This window comes from Ostrea edulis, chromosome 4, assembly GCF_947568905.1.
Source record: "Ostrea edulis chromosome 4, xbOstEdul1.1, whole genome shotgun sequence".
Classification (NCBI taxonomy): domain Eukaryota; kingdom Metazoa; phylum Mollusca; class Bivalvia; order Ostreida; family Ostreidae; genus Ostrea; species Ostrea edulis.
The window spans coordinates 23,244,178-23,269,273 of NC_079167.1; the positions used below are offsets into that span (position 1 = coordinate 23,244,178).

General features: G+C 33.8%; 1 protein-coding gene across 1 annotated transcript; it reads right to left on the reverse strand.

Moving 5' to 3' along the window:
• Positions 1-368: 368 nt before the first annotated feature.
• On the reverse strand, positions 369-24,440 carry LOC125670289 (ATP-binding cassette sub-family D member 3-like). Its single transcript, XM_048905380.2, has 27 exons — positions 24,300-24,440; positions 22,828-22,864; positions 21,728-21,777; positions 21,594-21,645; positions 21,400-21,488; positions 21,040-21,109; positions 18,979-19,005; positions 18,672-18,742; positions 18,346-18,469; positions 18,140-18,196; positions 16,041-16,093; positions 12,539-12,628; positions 12,095-12,164; positions 9,750-9,819; positions 9,059-9,156; positions 8,195-8,286; positions 7,966-8,057; positions 7,730-7,799; positions 7,532-7,595; positions 7,337-7,414; positions 7,149-7,214; positions 5,669-5,782; positions 4,865-4,915; positions 3,893-3,937; positions 3,058-3,162; positions 1,969-2,025; positions 369-1,554 (listed from the first exon to the last, which is right to left on the reverse strand). Exons 1-27 carry the CDS (start codon positions 24,404-24,406, stop codon positions 1,477-1,479), a joined length of 1,977 nt encoding a protein of 658 aa, XP_048761337.1. The 5' UTR covers positions 24,407-24,440; the 3' UTR covers positions 369-1,476.
• Positions 24,441-25,096: the final 656 nt, after the last annotated feature.

Below are 25,096 nucleotides of genomic sequence, written 5' to 3' on the forward strand. Positions count from 1 at the left end.
ACATGGCAGAATAGAAATAATGTTTGAGGATGCAGAATAACCACCTTGGTGTTTGCTTACATCTCAAACAGCATTTCTCCTCACATCTCAAACATCATTTCTCCTCACATCTCAAACAGCATTTCTCCTCCTGAGCCAGGAAAGAGAACCTCACCTCACCTGGGCCTCTAAACTGCAAAGCAAATGATTTAGGTCACAAAACAATAAAAAGAAATCAACCATTGCCCTAGAGAAAAACTTCTCCAAAATAAATACATTCACATATTGCGCTTAGTACATGTGATAAAACCTTTCTTTTCTTCCAAACACACCAAGAAATCTAAAAAGTTTCCAAGTTATGTATTCTAAATAAAGCACCAAACACCGCGTTGATTGATCTGGTTTATTTAGTGTTGCAAACACTGTGAAACATGGACTGTCTGTTAACACAAAAAACAACAACCACAAATTTAATATATTATGCAAATTATTGCATATTCTCTGAAACATATATCCATTTCATATACACATTTTCTCAGCATACTTGCTCACTTTCTGATCTGAAGATATGATAATTATTTGCTTTTTAATCAAGATGTTTCTAAGTACCATTATGTAAAGACTGTCAATCTTAAACATGATTTATCTTAAAAATATGAATATCAGAAAATTCTTTAATATGGTCAAACAAATTAAATTCTATGTTTTACGTCAGGGATTTTTGTTGTAAAAACTATATGAGGAAGTGGTGGTGTGTGTGTGTGTAAAAAAAAAAACATACAAAATTGCCACAAGCAAACAAAAGATGTAAAAAGTTGTGTGTTGAATTCGTTTTTCATGCAAATTATACGTTCACATGTCTTAACATTGTTAATTTTAATTGTTTTTCATTCAAAGGTATTAATTGATATATTTCATACATTTTTAAAGTTATGTCATTTACCTGTACATTTTAAAAATATAATCCTGTACAGCCCTTTCGAGTAATTTAACACTATATTTGGTGCTTTATAAATCCTGTATAATAAGCATTACCAAAACTGTGAAAACTAAAAAGATAATAAAGTTAAAAATTTACTTTTTGTTTCCTTTCCTCAAATCTGTAAAAACTACCAGTAATAGGAAGATTTGATTTTTATTTCAATTTTCAAAATTTACTATTTGTTTCGATTTTTATTTGCCCAACTTTAAAAACAAAAATTGTTCATGCAGTTGACATAAAACATATGATTTATTCATGTGAGCCTAAACATGATTAATAATTAGTGAACAAGTATAAACCAAAGAATTGCTATTTACAAATCGACACAGTATGGATATGAATTAAAGTATGGCTGTGTATTGATTTCATGTGCATTGAACATGAAATCTCATCGGGTTAAAAGAGAACTAAAATGTCAGTTTAAACATGATATTAGATATATTCTTTTCATAAATAAAACAGTATAAAACAAAGTTTATTAGAAATTTTTTTTCTATCACAGTTGCTAGGTAACATCAAGATCCGAATTCAGTGGTCTCTGAAGTAATATCTCCAAATTCGTAGGTTCCTCTGCCGTCCATTTTCAGGTAGTACTACAAATTTCACACACACACAAAAAAAGCATCAGTAATTGGCCATCTTTATACAAGCAATCAGGCATATTGAAAACTGTAAACCTTTAGCATGCAAACTATTGAAAACTATAAAAAAAATTCATATATCTATGCAAAAATTTAGGAAAACTTTTATTTTCTAACACCATTTCTGATATATTATACACAATATAAAGATTATTGATTAATAAATTAACAATAATTAAAATTAATTAGCAAAATATACTGCAGCTATATCTAAAACAATCACTTGTGCCAAAGACATTAATATTTTTGTTCAAATTGGTGTCATATTAATGTCAGTTACATGTATGTATAAAAATACATGAGGGGATGTTAATAAAAAATCAATTTTCCACAATGAGTCTGGAAAAGTTCAATATTTGTACAAACCTCATGGTGTTTCCACAGAGATTTCCTGTGTGAAACGGTGAATAAGGTAATGCCCACCTGAAAGGAATATATTTATTGATTGTTGACAGGAATATCGACTAAACTACCCAAGTTACATGTTCCCATTACAAACTTTTATCAAACAAATGTACAAACTTAGGCTCATGTGAAATACTGCATGTTTGCATCCCATACTTGTTCCGGCTCATCACTCTTGCATGTAAAGGGAATTCATTTAGGGTAGATACCATTTTATTAGTCTGGGCCTTCTGAAAGTGACTTTTGACCCAAAAATTAACAGAGCATGTCATCACCTCCGTGAGAGTCTTTTTGGAGTAAAATGAGTTCAAATCTGGAGACCATATTCTTTTATGCATGTCACGTCACTGTGAACTTGATTTTTTACCCCAAAATGAATATGAACATCCTCATCTCATAAGGAGTCTGTGTGAAGATTCGGGACTCTGGTCGTGAAGGGAATTCCATACAACCCTTTTCCTACATGTTAGCCAGGTCTTTTGAGCATGATCTTTGACCTTTTGATCCCAAATACATTAAAGCACATCAATATCTCATATGAAGTTCCAGGACTTTGATTGTATCATAAGCAAAGTGAAGTCTGATTCTATAGCGGATTATCATTTTTGGTTTGGTCCGTGGGTATGAAATTCCGTTGTTTTCCATGTGGCTTACATGAAATTAGCTTAAATACTTCAAGTCTGTTGATATCAAATTACGGGGATTTTATGTAACAGCAGACTTAACAGAAATAAATACTGCACATAAATATGTACGTTTAGCGTACACCTTTTCCTATGTTGAGTTCGGTGCAAGTATGACCCCTAGAGAACACATCTTCATTTCTTTATTTCACAAAGAGATGGTGCATGAAGTTTAAAGACTGTGTGCTAGAGAAATTAAGAGTCCAGAAACTACATTCACATCGTGAGGCATGTGAGCTTGATCCATTATCATTTCATGACTCCTGACAGAAAGCGAATTCAATCCCAAGCCCAGAAATAACTATAGAATGATAGATGGATTACTCATTATCTTTGTTGTGTGTGTGGGGTGTCATGTTATTCTTACCTCTTTACAGTACTGATACATGTAACCTTCAACATCTACACTGACGGCACTTGTACACTCGTCAAGAATGGCAAACTGAGGGCGGTGATAAAACAGACGAGCCATCTGTAAATCAATTGTGTAAAAACAATGGAAAGCCTTGTAGATGATTGTAAGACGAATCATGTAAAAACAATGGAAAGCCTTGTAGATGATTGTAAGACGAATCGTGTAAAAACAATGGAAAGCCTTGTAGATGATTGTAAGACGAATCGTGTAAAAACAATGGAAAGCCTTGTAGATGATTGTAAGACAAATCGTGTATAAACAATGGAAAGCCTTGTAGATGATTGTAAGACGAATCGTGTAAAAACAATGGAAAGCCTTGTAGATGATTGTAAGACGAATCGTGTAAAAACAATGGAAAGCCTTGTAGATGATTGTAAGACGAATCGTGTAAAAACAATGGAAAGCCTTGTAGATGATTGTAAGATAATCCGTGTAAAAACAATGGAAAGCCTTGTAGATGATTGCGAAACTTCATTACATATTTGTTAACAATGGAGAATATACATACACAATAGTTACATGTTGAGTTATTTGAAAGTTTTCATTTACACTACATATAGCAGAAAGCATGACAGAAATAAATGCAATATACAGAAACATTATTGCCCCTATTTAATTTTTGTCCATTATCTTATTTTCATCCATTTCACTTGCCAATTTAACACTGGGCAAAAATTATTTCACTCTGTAATCTGAAGTGGCAACTAAAGGCTTTTAGATGAACTGCTTTTCTGAGAGTTGGATGAAAATAAAACAAAATGAAGATTTTCCTGCAACCTGTACTTACAGCAATTCGTTGTTTTTCTCCTCCACTGAGAACATCCATCCAATCCTTAAAACGAAAATGAAGATTTAATCGTTAGTTTGACAGTTCTATTTAAATCTGCTGTCCTGAGTTGTCTTTCTTTTCTTTGAAATTGCTATTCTGAGTTGTCTTTCTTATTCAATTTTGACAGTTCTATTTAAATCTGCTGTCCTGAGTTGTCTTTCTTTTCTTTGAAATTGCTATTCCGAGTTGTCTTTCTTATTCAATTTTGATAGTTCTATTTAAATCTGCTGTCCTGAGTTGTCTTTCTTTTCTTTGAAATTGCTATTCTGAGTTGTCTTTCTTATTCAATTTTGACATTTCTATTTAAATCTGCTGTCCTGAGTTGTCTTTCTTTTCTTTGAAATTGCTATTCTGAGTTGTCTTTCTTATTCAATTTTGACAGTTCTATTTAAATCTGCTGTCCTGAGTTGTCTTTCTTTTCTTTGAAATTGCTATTCTGAGTTGTCTTTCTTATTCAATTTTGATAGTTCTATTTAAATCTGTTATCCTGTGTTGTCTTTCTTTTCTTTGAAATTGCTATTCTGAGTTGTCTTTCTTATTCAATTTTGACAGTTCTATTTAAATCTGCTGTCCTGAGTTGTCTTTCTTTTCTTTGAAATTGCTATTCTGAGTTGTCTTTCTTATTCAATTTTGACAGTTCTATTTAAATCTGCTGTCCTGAGTTGTCTTTCTTTTCTTTGAAATTGCTATTCTGAGTTGTCTTTCTTATTCAATTTTGACAGTTCTATTTAAATCTGCTGTCCTGAGTTGTCTTTCTTTTCTTTGAAATTGCTACTCTGAGTTGTCTTTCTTATTCAATTTTGACAGTTCTATTTAAATCTGCTGTCCTGAGTTGTCTTTCTTTTCTTTGAAATTGCTATTCTGAGTTGTTTTTCTTATTCAATTTTGACAGTTATATCTAAATCTGCTATCCTGAGTTGTCTTTCTTACCTGGACAGCATTCCATCCCCCCTCTCTCTCCAGAATGTACTCCAACTGAACCTGATACAGAAAACAATGATTAATTAATTGATGAAACAATATCTAATTTAAGGCATATTTTTGAAAGAACATTGATTTATGATTGATTGATTGTGGTTTTATGCCATTTTGGCAATATTTCACTCATTTTATGGCAGGACAATGAATTATGTGTTTGTTACATAAATAATGATCAAGGAATATTTATTTTTATGGAAATAATTAATTCTCTTTATAGAAACAATAAATAATCTAAGTTGTGTTTTCTTCAGAAACAATAATTAAAGGTGTATTTTTTTTTTTTTTTTTTTTTTTTTACCAGAAACACTACTTAATTGAGGTGTTTTCTTTACACATCAGAGTAAACAGCATTGAAACCAAAACTGGTTTATTTGATAAAACAAATAATTACCATATTTTACATACATGGGTTCAATAGTGTTGTGTAATAAAATTATTTACATAAGTAAAGATAAATACATATCACAGCGAGAACAAAATATCAAAGTCTCTAAAATATTAATTTTCAAACTTGGGCCAATTAGGGTTAGGACCTAACCCTGCTCTTGAAAGTATAAAGAGATTTTGACAGTCCGAAATAGAAAGGTAATTTGTTTCAGTTTTCTTATCCTTGAAAGTCTTTCTTTCGAAACCAATGTTGAATTAATTAATATGGCGCTTACTCAACAGAACAGTTTTATGTAAAAATCAAAAGTTTGAATGACACTCTAAAAGCATTGTGGGATACAATTTGGTGACAACATAACTGCTGACCTTGCTGAGAATGTCCACTAGGTCGGAGTCTTTAGTTCCTTTCCTGATTTGTTCCTCGTGAGAATCAGGATAAATAACTTGATCTCTTAAAGTGCCCACTGTCATATAAGGTCTCTGAAACAAAACGGTGTATTCAAGCATAGAAGTACACAATAGGGCTGTCACGGTTCCAAAAAAATTTCAGCTCAGGTCAGTTTCAGATTTTTTAATTTGGGTCTGGGTATTTTGGTTCGGGTCTACATAGCTACATGTATGTTAAAATCAAAAACCTTTGTAATTTGTTACAATAATTACTCGTGGATGTGTTTAGACCTGACATCAATACTAGAAACAGAATTGCCACTTCTACTCGTTTCCATTCCATGCATTCTATGTCAATGTTTTGTCATTGATGATTTCGATCCTGTGATGTATTTTAAAGATGTCTGACATATTTTAATACATACTGTCATTGTTTTGTCCATGATGACATCATTTGATAACAATAAATAAAGCCACATTTGAGAGTTTGTCATAAAAAACAGGATTTGAACCAAATCCGGAAAAATGAAACCAAACCCGACCTGAATAACCTGACCCAGGGTTTTCAGTTATTTTGAGTACATGTACCCGTTGCAGTCCTATTACACAGTCAAAACATGACACCTGTATGACCTCAATGGTTAGATGTATAACAGTAGTAAATTGTCTGTATATGTGTAATAAATCATTACCTGGTATAATGAAGTTACCTGATATAATGAAGTTGTAATCTAAACAGAGTATTATTGAAATCTGGAATTATTTTAATTCTTGGAATTCATGAGATTGTAGGAAAAAGTCATTAGTCACAACTAACTAATAATAATACCATTAAACTGTATGTAAATTTACATTAGTCACAACTAACCTACCTAACTAACCAAACTTTTGTTTATAAATATTGGGTTGGCTGAAATTTGCACAGTGTATGCCTATCCCTATGAAAATTGAAGTAAATCCGACAGTTATTTGAAATGTGACAGTTCCATATGCCTGTGTTAAAAGTTGTAATGCCCACAAGTTTTCATTTATTTGCATCTTGTAATCTATTGATGTTGCATTTCTTTGTGTCTGTGTTATTTTATTTTTATTTCTCAATTTATGTTGGACTATTAATTCACACATGCGCAGATAGGGGTTATTTCTGCCGTGGCAGTACCAACCTCCTAAGGGTTAGTACTGCAGCGGCAGATATAACCTCCTAGGGGTTAGTACTGCCACGGCAGAAATAACTCCTATCTGTGCATGCGCGGCATTTAATAAAATGCTTCAAAGTAGATAAAAATCCTTGTTATCAACAATTTCTCATTACTCTATCCATATGGCATGGGAATCCCATCCCTATGAATAAGACTTCTCAGTTACAATGGCAAAGTGCACTGAAATACCGATCAAAGGTTGCTACCTGGTATAATTAAGTTGTTACCTGAGGTATATGTATTGTACTTGTAAAAGTTACCTGTGGTACATAGAACAGCTTTCCTTTCTCTGGTTTTGTCATAGTCCCTCCAAACAAAGGCCATAGCTGAAAAAAGTATCATGAGCATTTAACAATCCTTCCCAACTTCATCCTTTGAATAGAACTCTGTTGTACAGGAACTTTTACAGAACTGCTACAGAAAAACACACAAAAACATGCACTCTTACCTCTCCTAAAATTCTGAATAGAGAACTTTTCCCACATCCATTTGGTCCACAAACTAACACATTCTTCCCTGATTTGACCTGAAATACATGTTTCACCAAAATTTCAAATCTGTCATATTTTATGTACATGTATGTATACCTCATTTCTCATCAATGAGGCATGAATTACATGAACATAAAGTTTTTTTTGTTCACCTCAAAGTTCATCTCCTGTAGAAGAACATCCCCATTTGGAGTCACTAATGGCACTTTGTCAAATCTACGGTGAAAAAAAAGTTTTCAAATCATTTTCAATAATTGACTTCTACATTAAAGATAATGACATCATAATCATTGGAATATGGTCTTTGATTACAATTTTCCCTTCACCTGGTTTGAGAATTAGAAACTTACCTAATGATATGGTCTTTGATAATGATTTTCCCTTCCCCTGGCTTGAGATTATTGGAAACTTTGTCTTTTCCTGTAATCATTCACATTTTTAACATTTAAAATATCACAATGCATCCTCTTTACACATATGAAATGTGCATGGCATGTCATGCTTAAGTATCATTCTTTAGAATAGACTGTATGGCCTATCAATTTTCTATGTTTTCCCATGTCACATCGAGTGGAATCTTGCTAACCTCCATTCTGATCTGACACCATGGTCCTCTCATAATGTCCTCTGTTAATGTCGTCTAGAACCTTGATCAGTTCCGTAATGCGAGCAGTAAACCTGCAATACGTAAGGTCTATCACTTGTCAGCAGAAAATTTTACGCATCTAAGTACCAGTCTCATTTCAATTTTAAATGAACTGATGAATATTCAAGTGGACAATTTACTGGTCAACACCTCAGAGATTTCTACTCACCCGGCCAGCCTGGTCATCTCTCGTCCTGCCAACACAATTCTACCGATAGCCTCAGCCATTCTCACCAGCATACGGCCACTCTTGTAGTAGTCCTACAATGTCAAAATATTAAACCTTCATTTCCAAAATTACACTGCATTAAGGCGGTAGACCGGTATTCATCATAATGGCCAATTTCCTTTTGAAACTTGAATGAATACTGTAAACGTATTATATTTGGCGTGTACGATATTTGGCGGAAATCGTTTCTTCAACAAGTTAGCGTAGATTTGATTTTATAGCGCATTCCTGAATTACTTTAAACATCTAGATTTACGGATGGCATTTAGCGATGTACTTGATTTAGCGGAAGCTGCGTTCTGCCAAAGGTGCTAAATAGAATACACAGCCAAATGTAATACATTTACAGTATATAAACATCAGCCATACATGTAGATTTCTTTTAAATGTAATTGTCTGGCTGGGTAACTCAGTCCGTTTACATGTTCACTACTAATCTGTAGTTCATGCGTTTGAGTCCAGTAGGGACTTTAATTTTTTCTTCTTCAGATTACTTTGTACTAAAACTGCATTTTAAAAAAATTAAATAAGGTAATTTTGAAACTTTTTAATTTCATATTACTATACATATCCTCCACTTTCCATTCATATCAGATATGTTATTCCTCCTTAACCCACTACACTAATCTATAAGACAATATGAGTTCCTGTTGTTTACATATAAAGTAATACCTAATGCAACCAATTCGTGAAAGGAAACAGAATTTTTGTGCTATTTACTGAACGAATCATAACCCTCCTCATAGCTATTGCATGAAAATGGTGATGATGGTTAACTAGGAAATGAAATGGAGAAACACTGACCTCTAATCTCTCGCTGTGTGAGCTGCTGAGATGGCGGGGATGAGCTAGGTCCAGAAAGGGTCGACTGACCACCAGGTAACCAAACACAGTGGCAATGTCTGAAACAGAAACAAGAAAGTGACCATCAGATGACCAAACAGTGGCAATGTCTTAAACAGAAACAAGAAAGTGACCATCAGATGACCAAACAGTGGTAATGTCTGAAACAGAAACAAGAAAGTGACCATCAGATGACCAAACAGTGGTAATGTCTTAAACAGAAACAAGAAAGTGACCATCAGATGACCAAACAGTGACAATGTCTGAAACAGAATCACAATAGTTAGGATGAAAACATGGCTTGTATAGTCTGGTTTATGCAAACTCAAGGTTATAGGCCATCACTTGTGTACTATTATGTAGTGGATCATGCCAAGAAACAGAGAGGCCAACATCCCATATCTGAAATTAACGAGACCACCCACCCTGTATCAATCCCACTCTTCTATCAACGTACCCGACCTGTATCAATCCCACTCTTCTATCAACGTACCCGACCTGTATCAATCCTGCTCTTCTATCAACGTACCCAATCTGTATCAATCCCACTCTTCTATCAATGTAAAGACTCCTCAAAGTATCAATGTATGTAAGATGTATAGGGCTCTCTACTTGTAGGAGTAAATGTATAAATTACAATGGTTATACTTACACTTGGCAATGATATTGTCTACAAATCCCATTTGCATTCGGAAAAATATGAAATCTTTCAAATGTGCCACCTGCAATACACAATAACAAAACAAACTTTTACAGTAAAAGTGGCAAGAAGAGATGAATTAGACTATAAATATACAGGTATATGTATATCTGTTAGACATGGTTTAAACCACATGAACCGGTAATTTTGTCTGTAATGACCACCAGGACAAACATGGGAATTGCATAAAAAGTGGTTGCGAAAAACTGTCAAATACTCCTGGTTATATGCCTTGTTGAGGATCATTTTTATAGGTCAATGGAATAAATATTGAAATTACTAAACGAGAAAAAACTTTGGGTTGGGTGATGATAAAAGCAGAATTTTAGAGCTATTTTGAATTGACGTTTTGAGTAAAAATTTGTTTCATTCCCTGTGTATTTTATTGAGGGAAGGTATAGTATAGACCCCTACAATTATCATTATGTGATTATATGACAAAATTACTGGTAGAAGACTGCAGAGCAGCAGATAATTCACGTTCTATAAATACAGTGGAGCCTCGGTAATCCGGACGCCATTAGTCCGGACGCTTCACCTTCCGGACGATTTTTCTAGGGAACGGAATTTTTATACGTTATTTTGCATCATTAATCCGGAAATTCGCGTTCCAGATCCGGACGGTCACTTTTTACTACAAAACGTTATAATGCATTGAAAATTGTACCGTTAATCCGGACGGTAATTTTATTTAGGGAAGGTCTGTGTCGGACTATTTTAGCAAGGCGTAAATTATAAAGAAAACAAGCCAAACTGTCTAATTGAAGCGATTACCTGTACCCTGTCAACACCTCCCTCCAATTAGGTGGTGTGTGATGATAAGTCTGTTAGATAGCACGTGCCGATCGAGACATTGTATTGCCAATTTTCGCACATAAGATCTTTATTGCGTGTAGTGTTGAATTTTGTAAATAAATCTGTAGCATATTATTTTATAGTCTTGATCAATACCCTAATAGTATTAATAAATTAAACATCATGCCGTAATGATAATTTTTTAACTGCAACACATATCAATTGTACTGATTCGTAAATTGATATCGGCTTATTCACATCTAAAGAGTGTAGATTATACTTCTAGATTCTGGATTTTATACTGTTGATTGGCGTGAAATATACATGTATATTCATGCACATGTATATGTAGTATAAGTTTTTAATGTTTAGAATGTCACGCATGTAGAATGTACCTGTGTACGATTGATTCTTGTCACGATGTTGTAGAGCTTTATTGCTTTCGAATTTTTAAACTCTGGGTAGAAGTGAGAAAATTACCATTTAAAGGAAAATGACAATTAAATTCTGTATGTACCTGTAATGTTAGTTTCACCCGAGTTTTGTTCCGTTATTATCGCATCATGAAAATAATAGGTGCGCGTGGCTAGATCAAAGCAGTAGTAGGTCTTGATATTACGAGCTTAAATGATTTTGTTCTCCCGATATTGTCTTGGATAATTATTGAATAAGAAATATAAACTCTGGCAGATCGAATTTTGGTTAAAGAATGTTGTCAACTGACATGATAATCACGAAATTCTTATACCAACATTGGCCGATGAAGATTGTTTTAACAGATCGCTGAACCCGTGAATCGTGACAAATGGAAATTACCGGCCTCTTTAAGAAGTAAAAGTGTGATGAAATGTTTGAAGTGTAAATGATTATGTTAGTTACTAATGATTTATTTACTTATAGTTACATAAAGTGATTCATTATTTGTTTTAGTGCAGACGGTACACAGTTTTGTATATTTATTTGTAGGGATCATATGTATGTACAATGTAAGCACAGGCAAATACACTGAACATGTACATTAAATTTTAGTGCTTTGAAATACATGTACATGTAAATGTTAACATTATCATAATTTATTTACTAATGCAAATGGTTAAATCCATTGATAGAATGTGTTTAATTCACTATGCATCAATAAAGTAGGCACATATTGGTTACTTATGTAAAGATAGAAACTATGCGATTCAATTATCCGGACGCTTCATTTATCCGGACGATTTTGCTGGGAACCAAAGTGTCCGGATTAACGAGGCTCCACTGTATACAGGTACACTTATCTACAGGGTTTGTACAGAGCAGAAAATGATTCACGTTCTATAAATATACAGGTACATTTATTTACAGGGTTTGTACAGAGCAGAAGATGATTCACATTCTATAAATATACAGGTACATTTATTTACAGGGTTTGTACAGAGCAGCATATGATTCACATTCTATAAATATACAGGTACATTTATCTACAGGGTTTGTACAGAGTAGAAGCAGCCATGCTCACTCACCAGTTTCTCAAATGTAGCTAGTATTATGGTTTGTTCTCGCCGATTTCCCTGATAGAAGGCAATCTCTTCACTGCAAACAAACAATATCATTTGATATTAAAGATAAAAATTATTTCCGACTGCTCAGAACATTTTAGGCTGTTGGTAATGAGTTTATATATGCAGGGCTGTTGATGGCCATCCTTGGTCAACAAACACAATGGCAGGTAACTAACCCATTTATGATGAATCACTGGATAATTTGTCTGTTAGTTGGCAAGTGACTTACCTATTAGTGATGACAAGTGACTTACCTATTAGGGACTACAAGTGACTTACCTGTCCATGATGACAGGTGAGTTACCTACTTGTGACAAGATTTGAGTCGTGAGGTGACTTACATGTTTATGATGAGTCATGAGTTGTGACTTGCCTGTTTGTGATGAGACATGAGTCATGACTTACCTGTTTGTGATGAGTCGTGAGTTCACATATCGGTACTCTCCTTCTAGTTTTTGTTCCTGTACCGTCAACTTTCCTATTGGTCGGCGAACCCTGTAATCAGTGTTACCCAATTCAATTACTGGATTTAAATGTTGATTCCGAATTGGAATTTTTGTTAGTAGATTCATTTTTGTGAAATTGGACTAAAAATTCTGTAAATTTCTTTTTGGGAATCAAAATTCTATGAATTAACTTCTTTGTTAATGAAAAGTAAGCGGGTAGGTTAAGGATTCCCTTATAGAATATCACAGTGCACTTTATGCCTTTACTTCTCTGAACTACCAATATATGACGTCATAATGGAAAATGACGTCAAGTCACTGCAAACTTGAGCTGTTATGACGGGGAGAGTGTCAAAAACTTTAGACCTTATTTCAAACTGCCTATAAGATGTCAGAACCCTATTGCAAAATTCACGTGTCTGAATTGTATTTTAATATCTTATATGTCTGACTATTTTAAAATAGTTTGTTTAATTACCCTTGATTGAAATTCAGCATGTTTACACTGCTTTAGAAAAATATACTTTTGAAATGTACTCTGTTTTATACCAGTGATAAGAGGTAGAATTTATGATGTGTTTATAAAAGAGTCTAGCGCAGGTAATTTATGAAGATTCATTTGAGATCTATTGCGGAAATCGTAAGAGGAGTTTGTTTTCTACCCGAGTCTTGCTTGGTTAAATGTGTGATGGCTTTGTTTGAATACAGATTACCCTCAAATGTGTAGGTAAGTGTGTCGGTAAGTTGAATTCTTCATGAAATACGTGTATTTTGTACGCAGGTAATACTACCATTTTTCCCAAGCACATTTTGGGTACACAAGGACACGGTGAGTTCATTTATCAAACAAAAAGTTAAAAATGATTGTTAAATGAGCTGCGCTGAAGCGATTTATGTGAAACACTTCAAACAATTATTAATGACCGTCACGTGATCAACGAAGTCATGTGATATCATATCAGATATGCTAATATATAGTCGAGAGAACCTTCTATATAAATTGTCTGTACTTAAGTATATAAATTACAAGTGAAAACCAAAAACCGACCTTGCAATCCAATGTATGTTTTTAACGCATTTCAAACTCCGGGAAGCCTTAACATAGCTGCGTACTTCTTATTTTTATGAAAACTATTTTTGCGATTCCACAGGCCCACAAAACTGATAACAAAAAACAAAACTCTCACACTGCTAAATATACCCAATATCTTAAGTTACACAGCAGTAATCAAAGGAGGATTAACATTCTAAAAAATTGGTAAAGAAAATAAAATAATGTTCCTTCACTTCCTCTAACATTGGTGAGTATTTGATAAAATGTCAGTTCTATCATGGCTTTGTTCAATATCAAATTGAAGAAAGAATTCAGAATTATTTCTTCTCAAAATCAAGGACAGATACTATCTTTTTATCTTGCTTTGGGCAAGCAAACTCAAACTTTCACATTTCTGAATGAAAACTTTGTCTACATTTTTTTTTTAACTCTAATACAAATATCAACCAGTAAATTTAATTATTCCCCTTTACAGGGTCAGCCAAAGGTCAATCAGTGAATTGCCAAGTTTTCCTTCTTCATCCAACTACCGGTAAATGTAAGAGATTACCACTAATTATAGCTTATCATTAATCATTATTATTATTATTATGGGTTGCGGCAACATGTCCCATCTTGGGGCATTATTGTTTACTGAAATTTGAAGTGGACTGCAATTGATGAAAATTTTTTTTTTTTTAAAAGTTTTATATCAGAAAATTACAAAGGCCAACATTGGGAAATACGATCTTTTCGCCACAAAATAGCGGACAAGGGATGTAACTTGTGGCGAAGTGTTGATATGTGTACTTGCTTCAAATGCTCAATGTTTTATTTTAAATTAAAAAACAAAACCTGTCAAAGGTGAAACAAAGCAGTTTTCAGTCGATAAAAATGTGCATGGATGCTATCAATTCGGTAAATTGTATTACCGGTAGGCGGTAAGAAAAGACAAAGAGCGGGTATAGCGCTGAATTTCTGTCACCAGATATAGATCATACTGTTGCCAGTGTCACTTAAACTCGTAAATTCGGACTGTCACGTGGCCTAAAACTCACAAATTCTTTTTAATTGAGATTTCTAATTATTCTCTACATTTTCCTTTTCTTCTACCATCTTCTCTCCGAGTGTTTTCTTCATTAAAATAAGGAAATTGGTGTGAAGTAGCCATAATCTCACAAATATGACTAATATCAGTCGTATGTGGATAATTTATTTATTTGGAATGACTTACTAATAGAATAAGATATGGTATGTTCTACTAGAAATGGGCGTTCGCTAGTAAAAATTCAATGATTCCGTAAAAAAAACAAAAAATCCAAAGTCAGACTTAATTTTCTAATACATGTACTAAATATTTATCAAGCTTGACACAATTAAAATAATCACATTGCCTACTGAAATGATAACTTGCCCAATTGGACAAGTGCATAATGAGTTTTACTTGTCCAAACTGGGTTTTCACTTGCCCTGGGCAATCAGACAACCGTTAATGTCGATCCCTGAAAATATATTGATACATGTGTAGTACCAACACTATGGGGAATATGTATACCAAATTTGATGATCCTAGCCATATTAGTAATTTTTCCCTCCTGATTACCCATGAAAGTATGACATCAACTTTTAACCTTGACATCTAGACTTCTTACTCTAGACTTCTTACCCTGATCATCGGGAACATGAGTACAAAGTTTAATGACCCGCGTCTTATAACTTGGTTTATCTGATTATTGGGAACATGAGGACAAAGTTTGATGACCCGCGTCTTATAACTTGACTTATCTGATTATTGGGAACATGAGGACAAAGTTTGATGACCCGCGTCTTATAACTTGGTTTATCTGATTATTGGGAACATGAGGACAAAGTTTGATGACCCGCGTCTTATAACTTGACTTATCTGATTATTGGGAACATGAGGACAAAGTTTGATGACCCGCGTCTTATAACTTGGCTTATCTGATTATGAGGACGAAGCATGTAAAAAGTCTATTTACAGAAATATAATTATATATATAAATATCTACCAGTAAAATTACGGTTTATGTAAAATCAATCAGCATGGACATTACACTATCAGTCACATACTTCGTCAGTATCATAGTAGATTCATTCTCTATCTACTGTAAAAGTGGTTATTTATGCAGGGGTTAAGTACGCGGAACAAAATACACGGCAACTGAGTATAAATAATAATACCATATTTATATAGCACCCTTTTCATACATTTCAGATAACGTCAAATATCTAAAAATATATACGTGGGGGAAATGTACGCGCTTAATTCGAAATTAGTGTAAATTTCTCCCACGCGCAAATAAACACTTTTACAATATTTACAGATATACATGTATATGTCTACTAGTAGATTTATGGTTTGTGTCTTAAATCATTTAGCATGGACAATACACTACCAGTCACATACCTCGTCAGTATCAAACCAGAAACAACCAGATAACCCAACATAATGGCTGGCCCCTAAAACACAAGAAAATATACAAGTAAATAAACAACAAAACTCAGTTTAACGGCTATTCCCTGAATAACTACAGTGTAAATAACCCAGCTAATGACTGGCCCCTGAACAACCAGCTAACCCAGCATAATCGCTAGTGTATAATACGCAGCAAAAATTTTGACCAAGCAGTAATCTGAACTTTATACTTTACAGTGATTTTCACTGAATATTTTTGCGGAAATCATGAATTCTAAACAAATAATAAGAATTTGCAAACCGTGCAGCTATAATTTGAGATAACATTCATCTTGACTTTCAACATAGCGGTAACCTTCACTGAATATCCCGGGCAATCATTGTGTTAATTTCAGCAAAGCATGGGATTTTGTAGCATTAAAGTTTTAACAGACTCAATATGTTGTAAAAATAAAATCAAAATATCAAACTAGCATTTAATATGTTATAATCAACACACCACCATTGATGTTCATCAGGTGCGATATATCAAGCCTCTCGTTAATTTATAAAAATGATAATGATCAAAGACAATACGTGCTGTAAATAATTAGTGCTCTGTCTGTAAAAACAATGCTTTGGACAAGGTAGAGAAATGAAATATTCAAGCACAACCCTCTGAAATTTTGTTGCATGAAGATGGGTAACTTAGACATCCATACAAGTCATTTACGACAGAAGATAATGTAAAAGTGTAATTCCTGGAAATCGGACCAGCGTGCTAATTCACACTTCATTTTTTTCCCACTTTATAAAATGTGTGAAAAAAATTCTTAGGGAGGGGATATCTGACAAAATTAAATGACAAATGCAGTGTACTCAACTATGGCTTTTTAAAACATGTGCTGGCCGCCATCTCATTATTTCCTTTGCTCAAGGAAAGTTATTTCAAAACTTCACATTAACATTTCATTAAAAGATATTCAACCTTAGAGTAACTAACTTGTCAGTGGCAAATTCTTTTCCAACCTAACTTCATTTATTTTAGAACGTAACACGGCATTGTGTATATATGCTAGAAAGGTGGCATACGAGGTAAAGAATATGCAGTTCCAATGAATTTCAATTTGGCTGTTTCATAATATTAAATAGAATTATTTACATATTGTAAGTGTCACATTTTCTATACTATACTTCCCTTTCTCACACCAAAAAATTCTTGAAAAAAAAAAGAGTGTATTATATTCGGCACAATACGGTATACAACCAGTACTAGTTTTCTATGATATAACACAACAAGTTTCAAGTCCTTATTGTCCATTAAAATTCTTCAACTTCTGTGGATGAAGGAAACAGACAGAATGTTTCAAGGTAGTGTAAAATTTCACTGGACCTCATAGTATACTACTATACGCACAGATCAAAGTACTGATAGTACTAATAGACATCAGTAACACCACTATACCATAACATCACTCCTAGGATACTACTATACTCACATATCAAAGTACTGATAGACATACATCAGTACCAACACTGTACCTTAACATTACTCCTAGGATACTACTATACTCACAGATCCAAGTACTGATTGTACTAATACACATTAGTAACAACACTATACCATAACATCACTCCTAGTATACTACTATACTTACAGATCAAAGTACTGATAGTACTAACAGACATCAGTAACAACACTATACCATAACATCACTCCTAGTATACTACTATACTCACAGATCAAAGTACTGAGAGTACTAACAGACATCAGTAACAACACTGTATCATAAAATCACTCATTTTATAGGAGTCCACTTACAATTGTTTTTTGTGGTGAAGAAATAAACACAAATTCAAATCCTCCAAGAACTACACAAATTCAAATCCTCCAAGAACTACACAAATTCAATTACCATAATGAACAACAAACACTACAGTCATGGTATCAAAAGCTGTGAATATATCGGTTTAATTCAAACCCAGAAAGTCTTACTCCATGAAAATATTTTTCATACTTTCACAGTAATCATACTCATATAATAATCCAATTATGGTAGAATATAAGTCATTCAAGTTTCATGTTAGTTACTGTTGTTAAATATACCCACCTGAGCTCCAATGCTTCCTGTTAACTTGGCTGTGTACAGAACAACATCTAACAGTGGCTGGAAGTAAAACATTGAAGATATCAGAATATTAATTACAAAAATAACAGACATTCAAACCTATCTAAATGAACAAATTCATGGCTCACATCAAATACAAAAATAACAGAGACATTCAAACCTATCTAAATGAACAAGTTCTAACTCACCTTGCTGAGATTCGAGTACAGCTCAGCCACTGAGTCACAGAACTTGTCCACATCCTGAGTCAATAACTGGTCGGCATTGGCAATCCGGTTGTCAAGGTTATTCATTTTGTAGTATGTGAAACCCCTGTGAAGTGCACATAACAAATTTTCAATATGCAATCAATCAATATGTATCTTGAATGGCAAGTAATATTTTTGAGACTTACCAAAGATATCTGTCATATAGGTAACTTTTCTGAGACCTACCTGAGATACCTATCTTATAAGTTACATTTCCAAGACTTACCTGAGATATTTATCATATAGGTAATATTTCCAACACTTACCTGAGATACCTGTCATACAGGTGCTTTGTGAGGCGAATGCGGAACCTAAGCTTCAGCTCATTTAATCCATACTACAATATTGATAACATGTCTTTCATTTACATAGTATGCTACAAACCATAATGCTATAATAATTTCATGCTTTTGGCATTACTGAACTTTTAAATTTGTAGCAGGTGCTTTCTGAACTCTAAACAAGTGCTTCCTGAACAACAGACAAGTCTTCTACTGAGTTAGCTGATCATTGCTCGGTTGATTGTTCACTGGTTAACAATTAAATTAGGTATGAATGCATTAAAGAACAAACCTTCAAACAGTTGTTTATGATAGAGATCTGAAAATGAAAAAAAAAATATTTTACAGCATTGCTAAACATGTGCATACAAATTACTAATAGTTGTTTTTTTGTTTTTTTTTTATCATTATCATTCTCTCTCTCTTTTTTTTTAAACAAATTTGATACTGCTCTTATTTGCGTGACATCATTGTAACTGGGCCTGTGTATTGCAGGCTACCTAACATTACAAAACACGATCTTGAACATACAAGATGACGTTATATGAACACAGTCTTCATCAACTTGAGACTTTTTAGTTTTCTGTTCATTTTGTAGTGGTGGTATATCAGTACTATTTCCAGTCATATGATATTATTAAAACATGTACTTCAAAAACTACATAAAAAGTAGCAAATGAAAGTACCAAAATACATGTACCGTAATAATGGTTAAAAACACTTTTAAACTTATGCCACGCTCAGAAACATTCCAGATTAATGACAAATATAAGTTACGTCATATCAGGGTTTGACATTAACTATTTTGAGCACTAGACCAGTCGGGCTACTTCAAATGATTTTTACTAGATCTGACCTTACATCCACTAGCCCTGACCAAACTTTTCAGAAAAAAAAATTAAGACAGTCTGATGGTTTATTCATTTAATAATCTATCTAAATACTTAAGGTGGATCGATTCTCATGTGACTTATCAATATTAATGGTTAAAAGTGCAAAATCTGTATTAATTTCCATTCAATATAGTTAAATTTAATCAATAACCAAAGAAAATGTGTATGTTGCCACATTTTTTAAAAATTCAGACATAAAAAAACGGAAGTATATGTTAACATCAGAAAATCACACATTTTCGTTATACAGAATAATTAAAATAGATACAAACTTGTTAAAATGACAAATTTTAAATGTCAACAGTTAAAAAAAAGGTTAATTCATAAATATGTATAAATCAATTATGGATATTATGGAAATCATGTATAATAGACATACAGTAGAAGAAATACCAGAATAGGAGTTATTGCCCATGACAACATTTTTTTAATTACAAAGAATTGATTATCTATGGAAAATATAAACCTTTTCAAAATCAATAGTTTACCATTTGTTTTTAAATTTTATGCAGTGAATAAAATTCCTCTGAAAGATATATTTCTATCATGCGCAAAGTTTAATTTGATAAAGATTTTTGCAAAAACCTATGACATCACACGAGGATCGATTAACCTTAAATGGCTAAAAACACTTATTTTGTTGAATTCAAACTAAAAATTTAATCGTCTCATTCAAAAACTGGTGTCGCATTGATGCTTTTATTTTATTTTTTTATCATCGATGATAACTGTAGATCATTCAAATTCTGGTCTTCTTGCCATAACTCGAGAGCCCTTACTGCATTGTATTCCATTGGTTGATATATTATCATATTGTTACACTTCTAAGTGTAAAGCATCATATTAATCATATCTACTCACTTTACAGAGAGATAGAAATCCATTAACTGCTACCATGAGAATTTCATGTTAATAGTTATCACACAGACAAATATGTGGCTGTTTCATTGCCATCATGTAATGCATGGTTAAAAGACATATATTTTGAATCGAATGCACAATTCCATATTGGACCACAGTTATTGTCACAGTAAACAAAGTAGACAGGTGCTGAGAACTAGTGTTCTTCATATCAAATGTTGACCTTCGCAATTTAGATATGTTGAGTTTTGTGAATTGTTTTAAACTGTGTGTGTGTACACAGTGCAAAGATATCTGATTAGGAAAATGATATTTCTTCGAGGTAAGGAATTCTTTATAGAATTACATCTGCCTTCAACTCTTGTAATACAGCTTTCATTTCACATCCGATTTATTTCTGTATCGGTTCACTAACCTAATGCGTAACTAATATTGCACTTCGTTACGACTCAATCTGATAAAATCAGATCTTTGATCCGCTCTGTTATTGTTATATCGCTACACAAAGTCGTATAGCGACATAACAATAATGGAGCGGATCAAAGATCTGATTTTAATCAGATTGCATTACGACTACTATTGCCCTAGGATGTACTCACCGCAGGCATTGCATAGATGAACTTGAACAAATGGACTTTAAACAACGACATGTTTCTGCCAATGATTGCACTGTAAAAGAAAAAAAAAAGACACTTATTTCTTGAATACTTTTAGGAACTTTTAATTAAAACACAATAAATTTCAAAATGTTATGTTTATAACCTAAATTTTTTGATACAATTTAAATATCCTAGATTTTTTTTAACAATTTCAATGCACAGTTACTCAAAACTGATTGGACATATTTACAGGTAGCACTGATCAATACCCCCCCCCCCCCCCATCTTTCATTGATCAACCCCTCCCCCCCCCCCAACCTTTCACTGATTAACCCCCACTTTTCACTGATTAACACCCACCTTTCTATGGCAGTTCCATTCTGAATCATCCACACATCTGCGTATGTTCTGCTGATCAAAGAGAGGGCTACCAGCAATAGATACCATGACTGAAATTAAAATCCACATCTGTAAACTTTTCTGTCTGATACATTGTACTTACATCAAGATAACAATGGCTTTCAGATTTCTGTATTCAAATTTAAAACACATACCTCTGACACAAACCAGCCCGGAATGAGAATTTTCAAAATTCTTACTAATCTCCTGAAAACAAGAGACATCAAATATAAAAATAAAATTCTAAGCTTGTGTGTTTATTTGCAATCTAAGAGTTCACAGAACTTACTTGAAGAAAACTGAGTCTACAGCAGCTCGTTCCTTCTTTGAACTCCCAGACTGAATAAGAAAAATAAAAATTAATTGACAGAGTTGCACCAACCTAGACATATAGCTTAGTACAGGAGCTCACTAATCACTGATGATGACAATACTGTACAGTTACCGGAGCTCACTAATCACTGATGATGACAATACTGTACAGTTACAGGAGCTCACTAATCTCTGACGATGACAATACTGTACAGTTACCAGAGCTCACTAATCACTGATGATGACATTACTGTACAGTTACCAGAGCTCACTAATCACTGATGATGACATTACTGTACAGTTCCAGAAATGTTTTCTCCATTTCCTGTTAGTTAACTTCTCAGGTTTTGTTTATTTACCATTCCCTGTTAGTTAACATCTCACGTTTTGTTTATTTACCATTCCCTGTTATTTATCTTCTCACGTTTTGTTTATTTACCATTCCCTGTTATTTACCTCCTCACGTTTTGTTTATCTAACATTCTCTGTTAGTTAACTTCTCATGTTTTGTTTATTTACCATTCCTTCATCTGTTGTTCATTGATCACTTAAAACTTGCCCCAAAATTGATCATATTGATTGCTTCGAAATCTTTCACTTCATTCTCTTGTTGAATCACTTTTCACTTATCATTAACTCTTATGTTTCTGTTCACAAAATTCCATATTCATTAGAAACTTCTGGCTGCAAGGACATGTACATCTAAATATTGTGAAGACTATGAATGACAATGAAAAATCATTGAAAAACTTGGATCATTCTATAAAATTTATATTAATTCATGACTAATGATAGAATTACGAAAAAAAAAAACCAACCTATCTCCTCACAATAAATGCTAATTTACATATACAATTCAATCTGTTATCTAAAAAATTGGTTATATTTTTTTTTTGTAACTTCAAAAAATGAATTAAATGAAGAGACATATATAGAATTTGAAGGGAAAAGCTGAGAAAAAAATCCATAAATCACTCATCATTTGCTAATCTCTTGCTCTGCATTCAATTTTTGTTCATGTTCACTTTTCACACAAGCAATGTTCATGTTCTCACATTCTGTTTAATGTTCACTCACCTCATGTATCACTACTTTAATTTCTTCCTTGGGTGATCTGAAAAAACAGTAACAAACAAATGTCACTCCTCAGTTCTAAATAGTTTGTCTCCCCTGTGCAACCCATCATTTTGACCTTCGAATATACAAGTTAGAAAAATATTTGCAGTATAATATCATTTGATACACATGTACTGGAAGAGAAGCTGTGGATATAACAAACTCATTTCCAGCAGTGGTCAAAAGCATCAACATCAGTGGTTCAAGTGGAAGTAAGCCACAGAGACGAGACCAAAGAAGAGCAAGGTCAACCGTACTTGGAAAGCTGGGGGCCTGGGTGAAGTTGGACGTACCTGAGTGTGAGTTGACATGGACCGAGTAGTGAAAAAAAGACCAATTCAGAGTCTCTGTTTTATGGAGGTCAGTGTATGACATGTTCCCATCTACTGCAAAAACTTGCAGCTGTGAGGACTAAGTGAAAAGCCAAGCTATAAACTGTGGAAAGAGAAGGAAGACGACACATATTCAAACAGGATGCCAGGTATAGAACTAAGCCTAGGAAGTTGTAGATGGCAGCACGAGTCCTGCAGAAGTTAGCCGGTGTGCTGGAAGTGGAAAGGAAATGGCCTCCAGATGTAAAGCAGAGGTAGATTAAATTTGTGAGACGAGGTCATTCACCAGCTGAAAGATGAACTGTAAGACAGACATCATTGCTGGATACAGGGCAAGATCAGAAGGTAAAGGTGAACTTAGACAGGAAGTTGGTATTCCCTAACAATATGGACAACACTCTGGCTAGACACTGTGTTAATTAATCTTTCTGTAGTTAAAGAGACTGGTCGCAATAAAACTGACCATACCATGGCTAGAGCATTGTGAGGAAACACATGAGAGACAGAGCCTCAAATATCTAAACCTAACGGCAGACTGCAAGGATCCAGGATGGAGCATATGACTGTTTCCTGTAGAAGTTGGGTGAATAGGGTTCCCATCACAATGGTAGCTTCTCAGAAAACTAAGGACATGTGAGTAACATTGATCGAAAGATTGGAAGAACAGCATGCTAGTTATAGAATCGTCAAGACAATCTGTGTTGGAAGCCTTGATCCATTGAGTAGCGGCCACCACTGCTGATCCACTAACTGGAGGATGTCCTGATCTAAGGTTGAAACAACCGAGGAAGGGTGGGGACCATCTGATGATTAGAAATGGCAGATGAACACTAGGGGCAGAGCATAAAAAGCTATTATCATACAGAGAAGCTGACAGCAGAATTCCATCTTCTGTATCAAGTGCATACTGGTGTAAAGGTATACCTTACTGTGTAAATGAGAAGCAAATTTAGATATTAACAGCTGAGCATGAAATTCTCATTCAAAAAGACTGTCCCGGAATTTGAACCTGTGAAGGTAACCTTTAGACTCTGATTGCGTGCGTGATTTACTTCAGTATTTCTTCTTAAAAATAAATAAATAATGCAATGTTAAACCCACCTTTTCCTTTTCTTTGCCAGATAGTTTCTGTATGCAAAATATGCGACCGCTAACCCCGCTGTTGCGACAGCCGAGTTTCTCGCCGTCAACTTACTGTAAGCGGCCATCTTTGTTTGCCTTCGGACATTCTATCTCCTAAAACCAATACGGGACTGTAATCCGGAATTCTCTTCACATAGATATATATTCATTTGCATACTCTAGCTGTAATTTTAACAAATATCAAATTTCTAAACTTGTAAATTTTCTGTGATGTTCAAAAGTTGTGATATTATTATGTATCCCTTCCCTATACAACTCTACGAAATGCCGGTTTAACCAGTAAATCAGACTTTAGGCAAAAATAAGATTCCATTCATTGATTCAATTTACTTCTATAAACATAAATTCATTATCAGTTTTCATCATTTTATTAGAAAAAAGAAGAAATACATAGTTTTGTATTCTAACAATATCTAGATATAAACAAGAGGCCTATGGGCCACATCGCTCACCCGAGTCACCTTTTGCATTTTTCAGCTGTTGTGATTTTTAAAAGGTTTTTAAAATCAATCTTTATTCTCATGAAAAAATTTGACCCCATATTGTGACCCCAACCAGGCGCGTAGCTGCCTATACGCAAATCAACATCATGTCAAATGTCATTTTAATGTTCATCATATAATATATGTCTACAGTCCGTTGTAATTTCGATGGACACAAATTGTGCTCCTTTGTTAGCTGACCTGCTTTTATATTCTTATGAAGCAGAATTTATTCAAATACTTCTACGTGAGAAGAAAAATCTTTTTTGTGGC

Bases quoted from the DNA above. Each gene is read 5' to 3' on its own strand.
- LOC125670289 (XM_048905380.2), bottom strand. From the start codon at position 24,406: ATGGCCGCTTACAGTAAGTTGACGGCGAGAAACTCGGCTGTCGCAACA. The intron at 21,778-22,827 runs GTGAGTGAACAT...TTTCTTATTCAG, and splicing joins TTAAAGTAGTGATACATGAG to TCTGGGAGTTCAAAGAAGGA. The intron at 5,783-7,148 runs GTAACTTTTACA...GTTTTGTTTCAG, and splicing joins AGCTGTTCTATGTACCACAG to AGACCTTATATGACAGTGGG.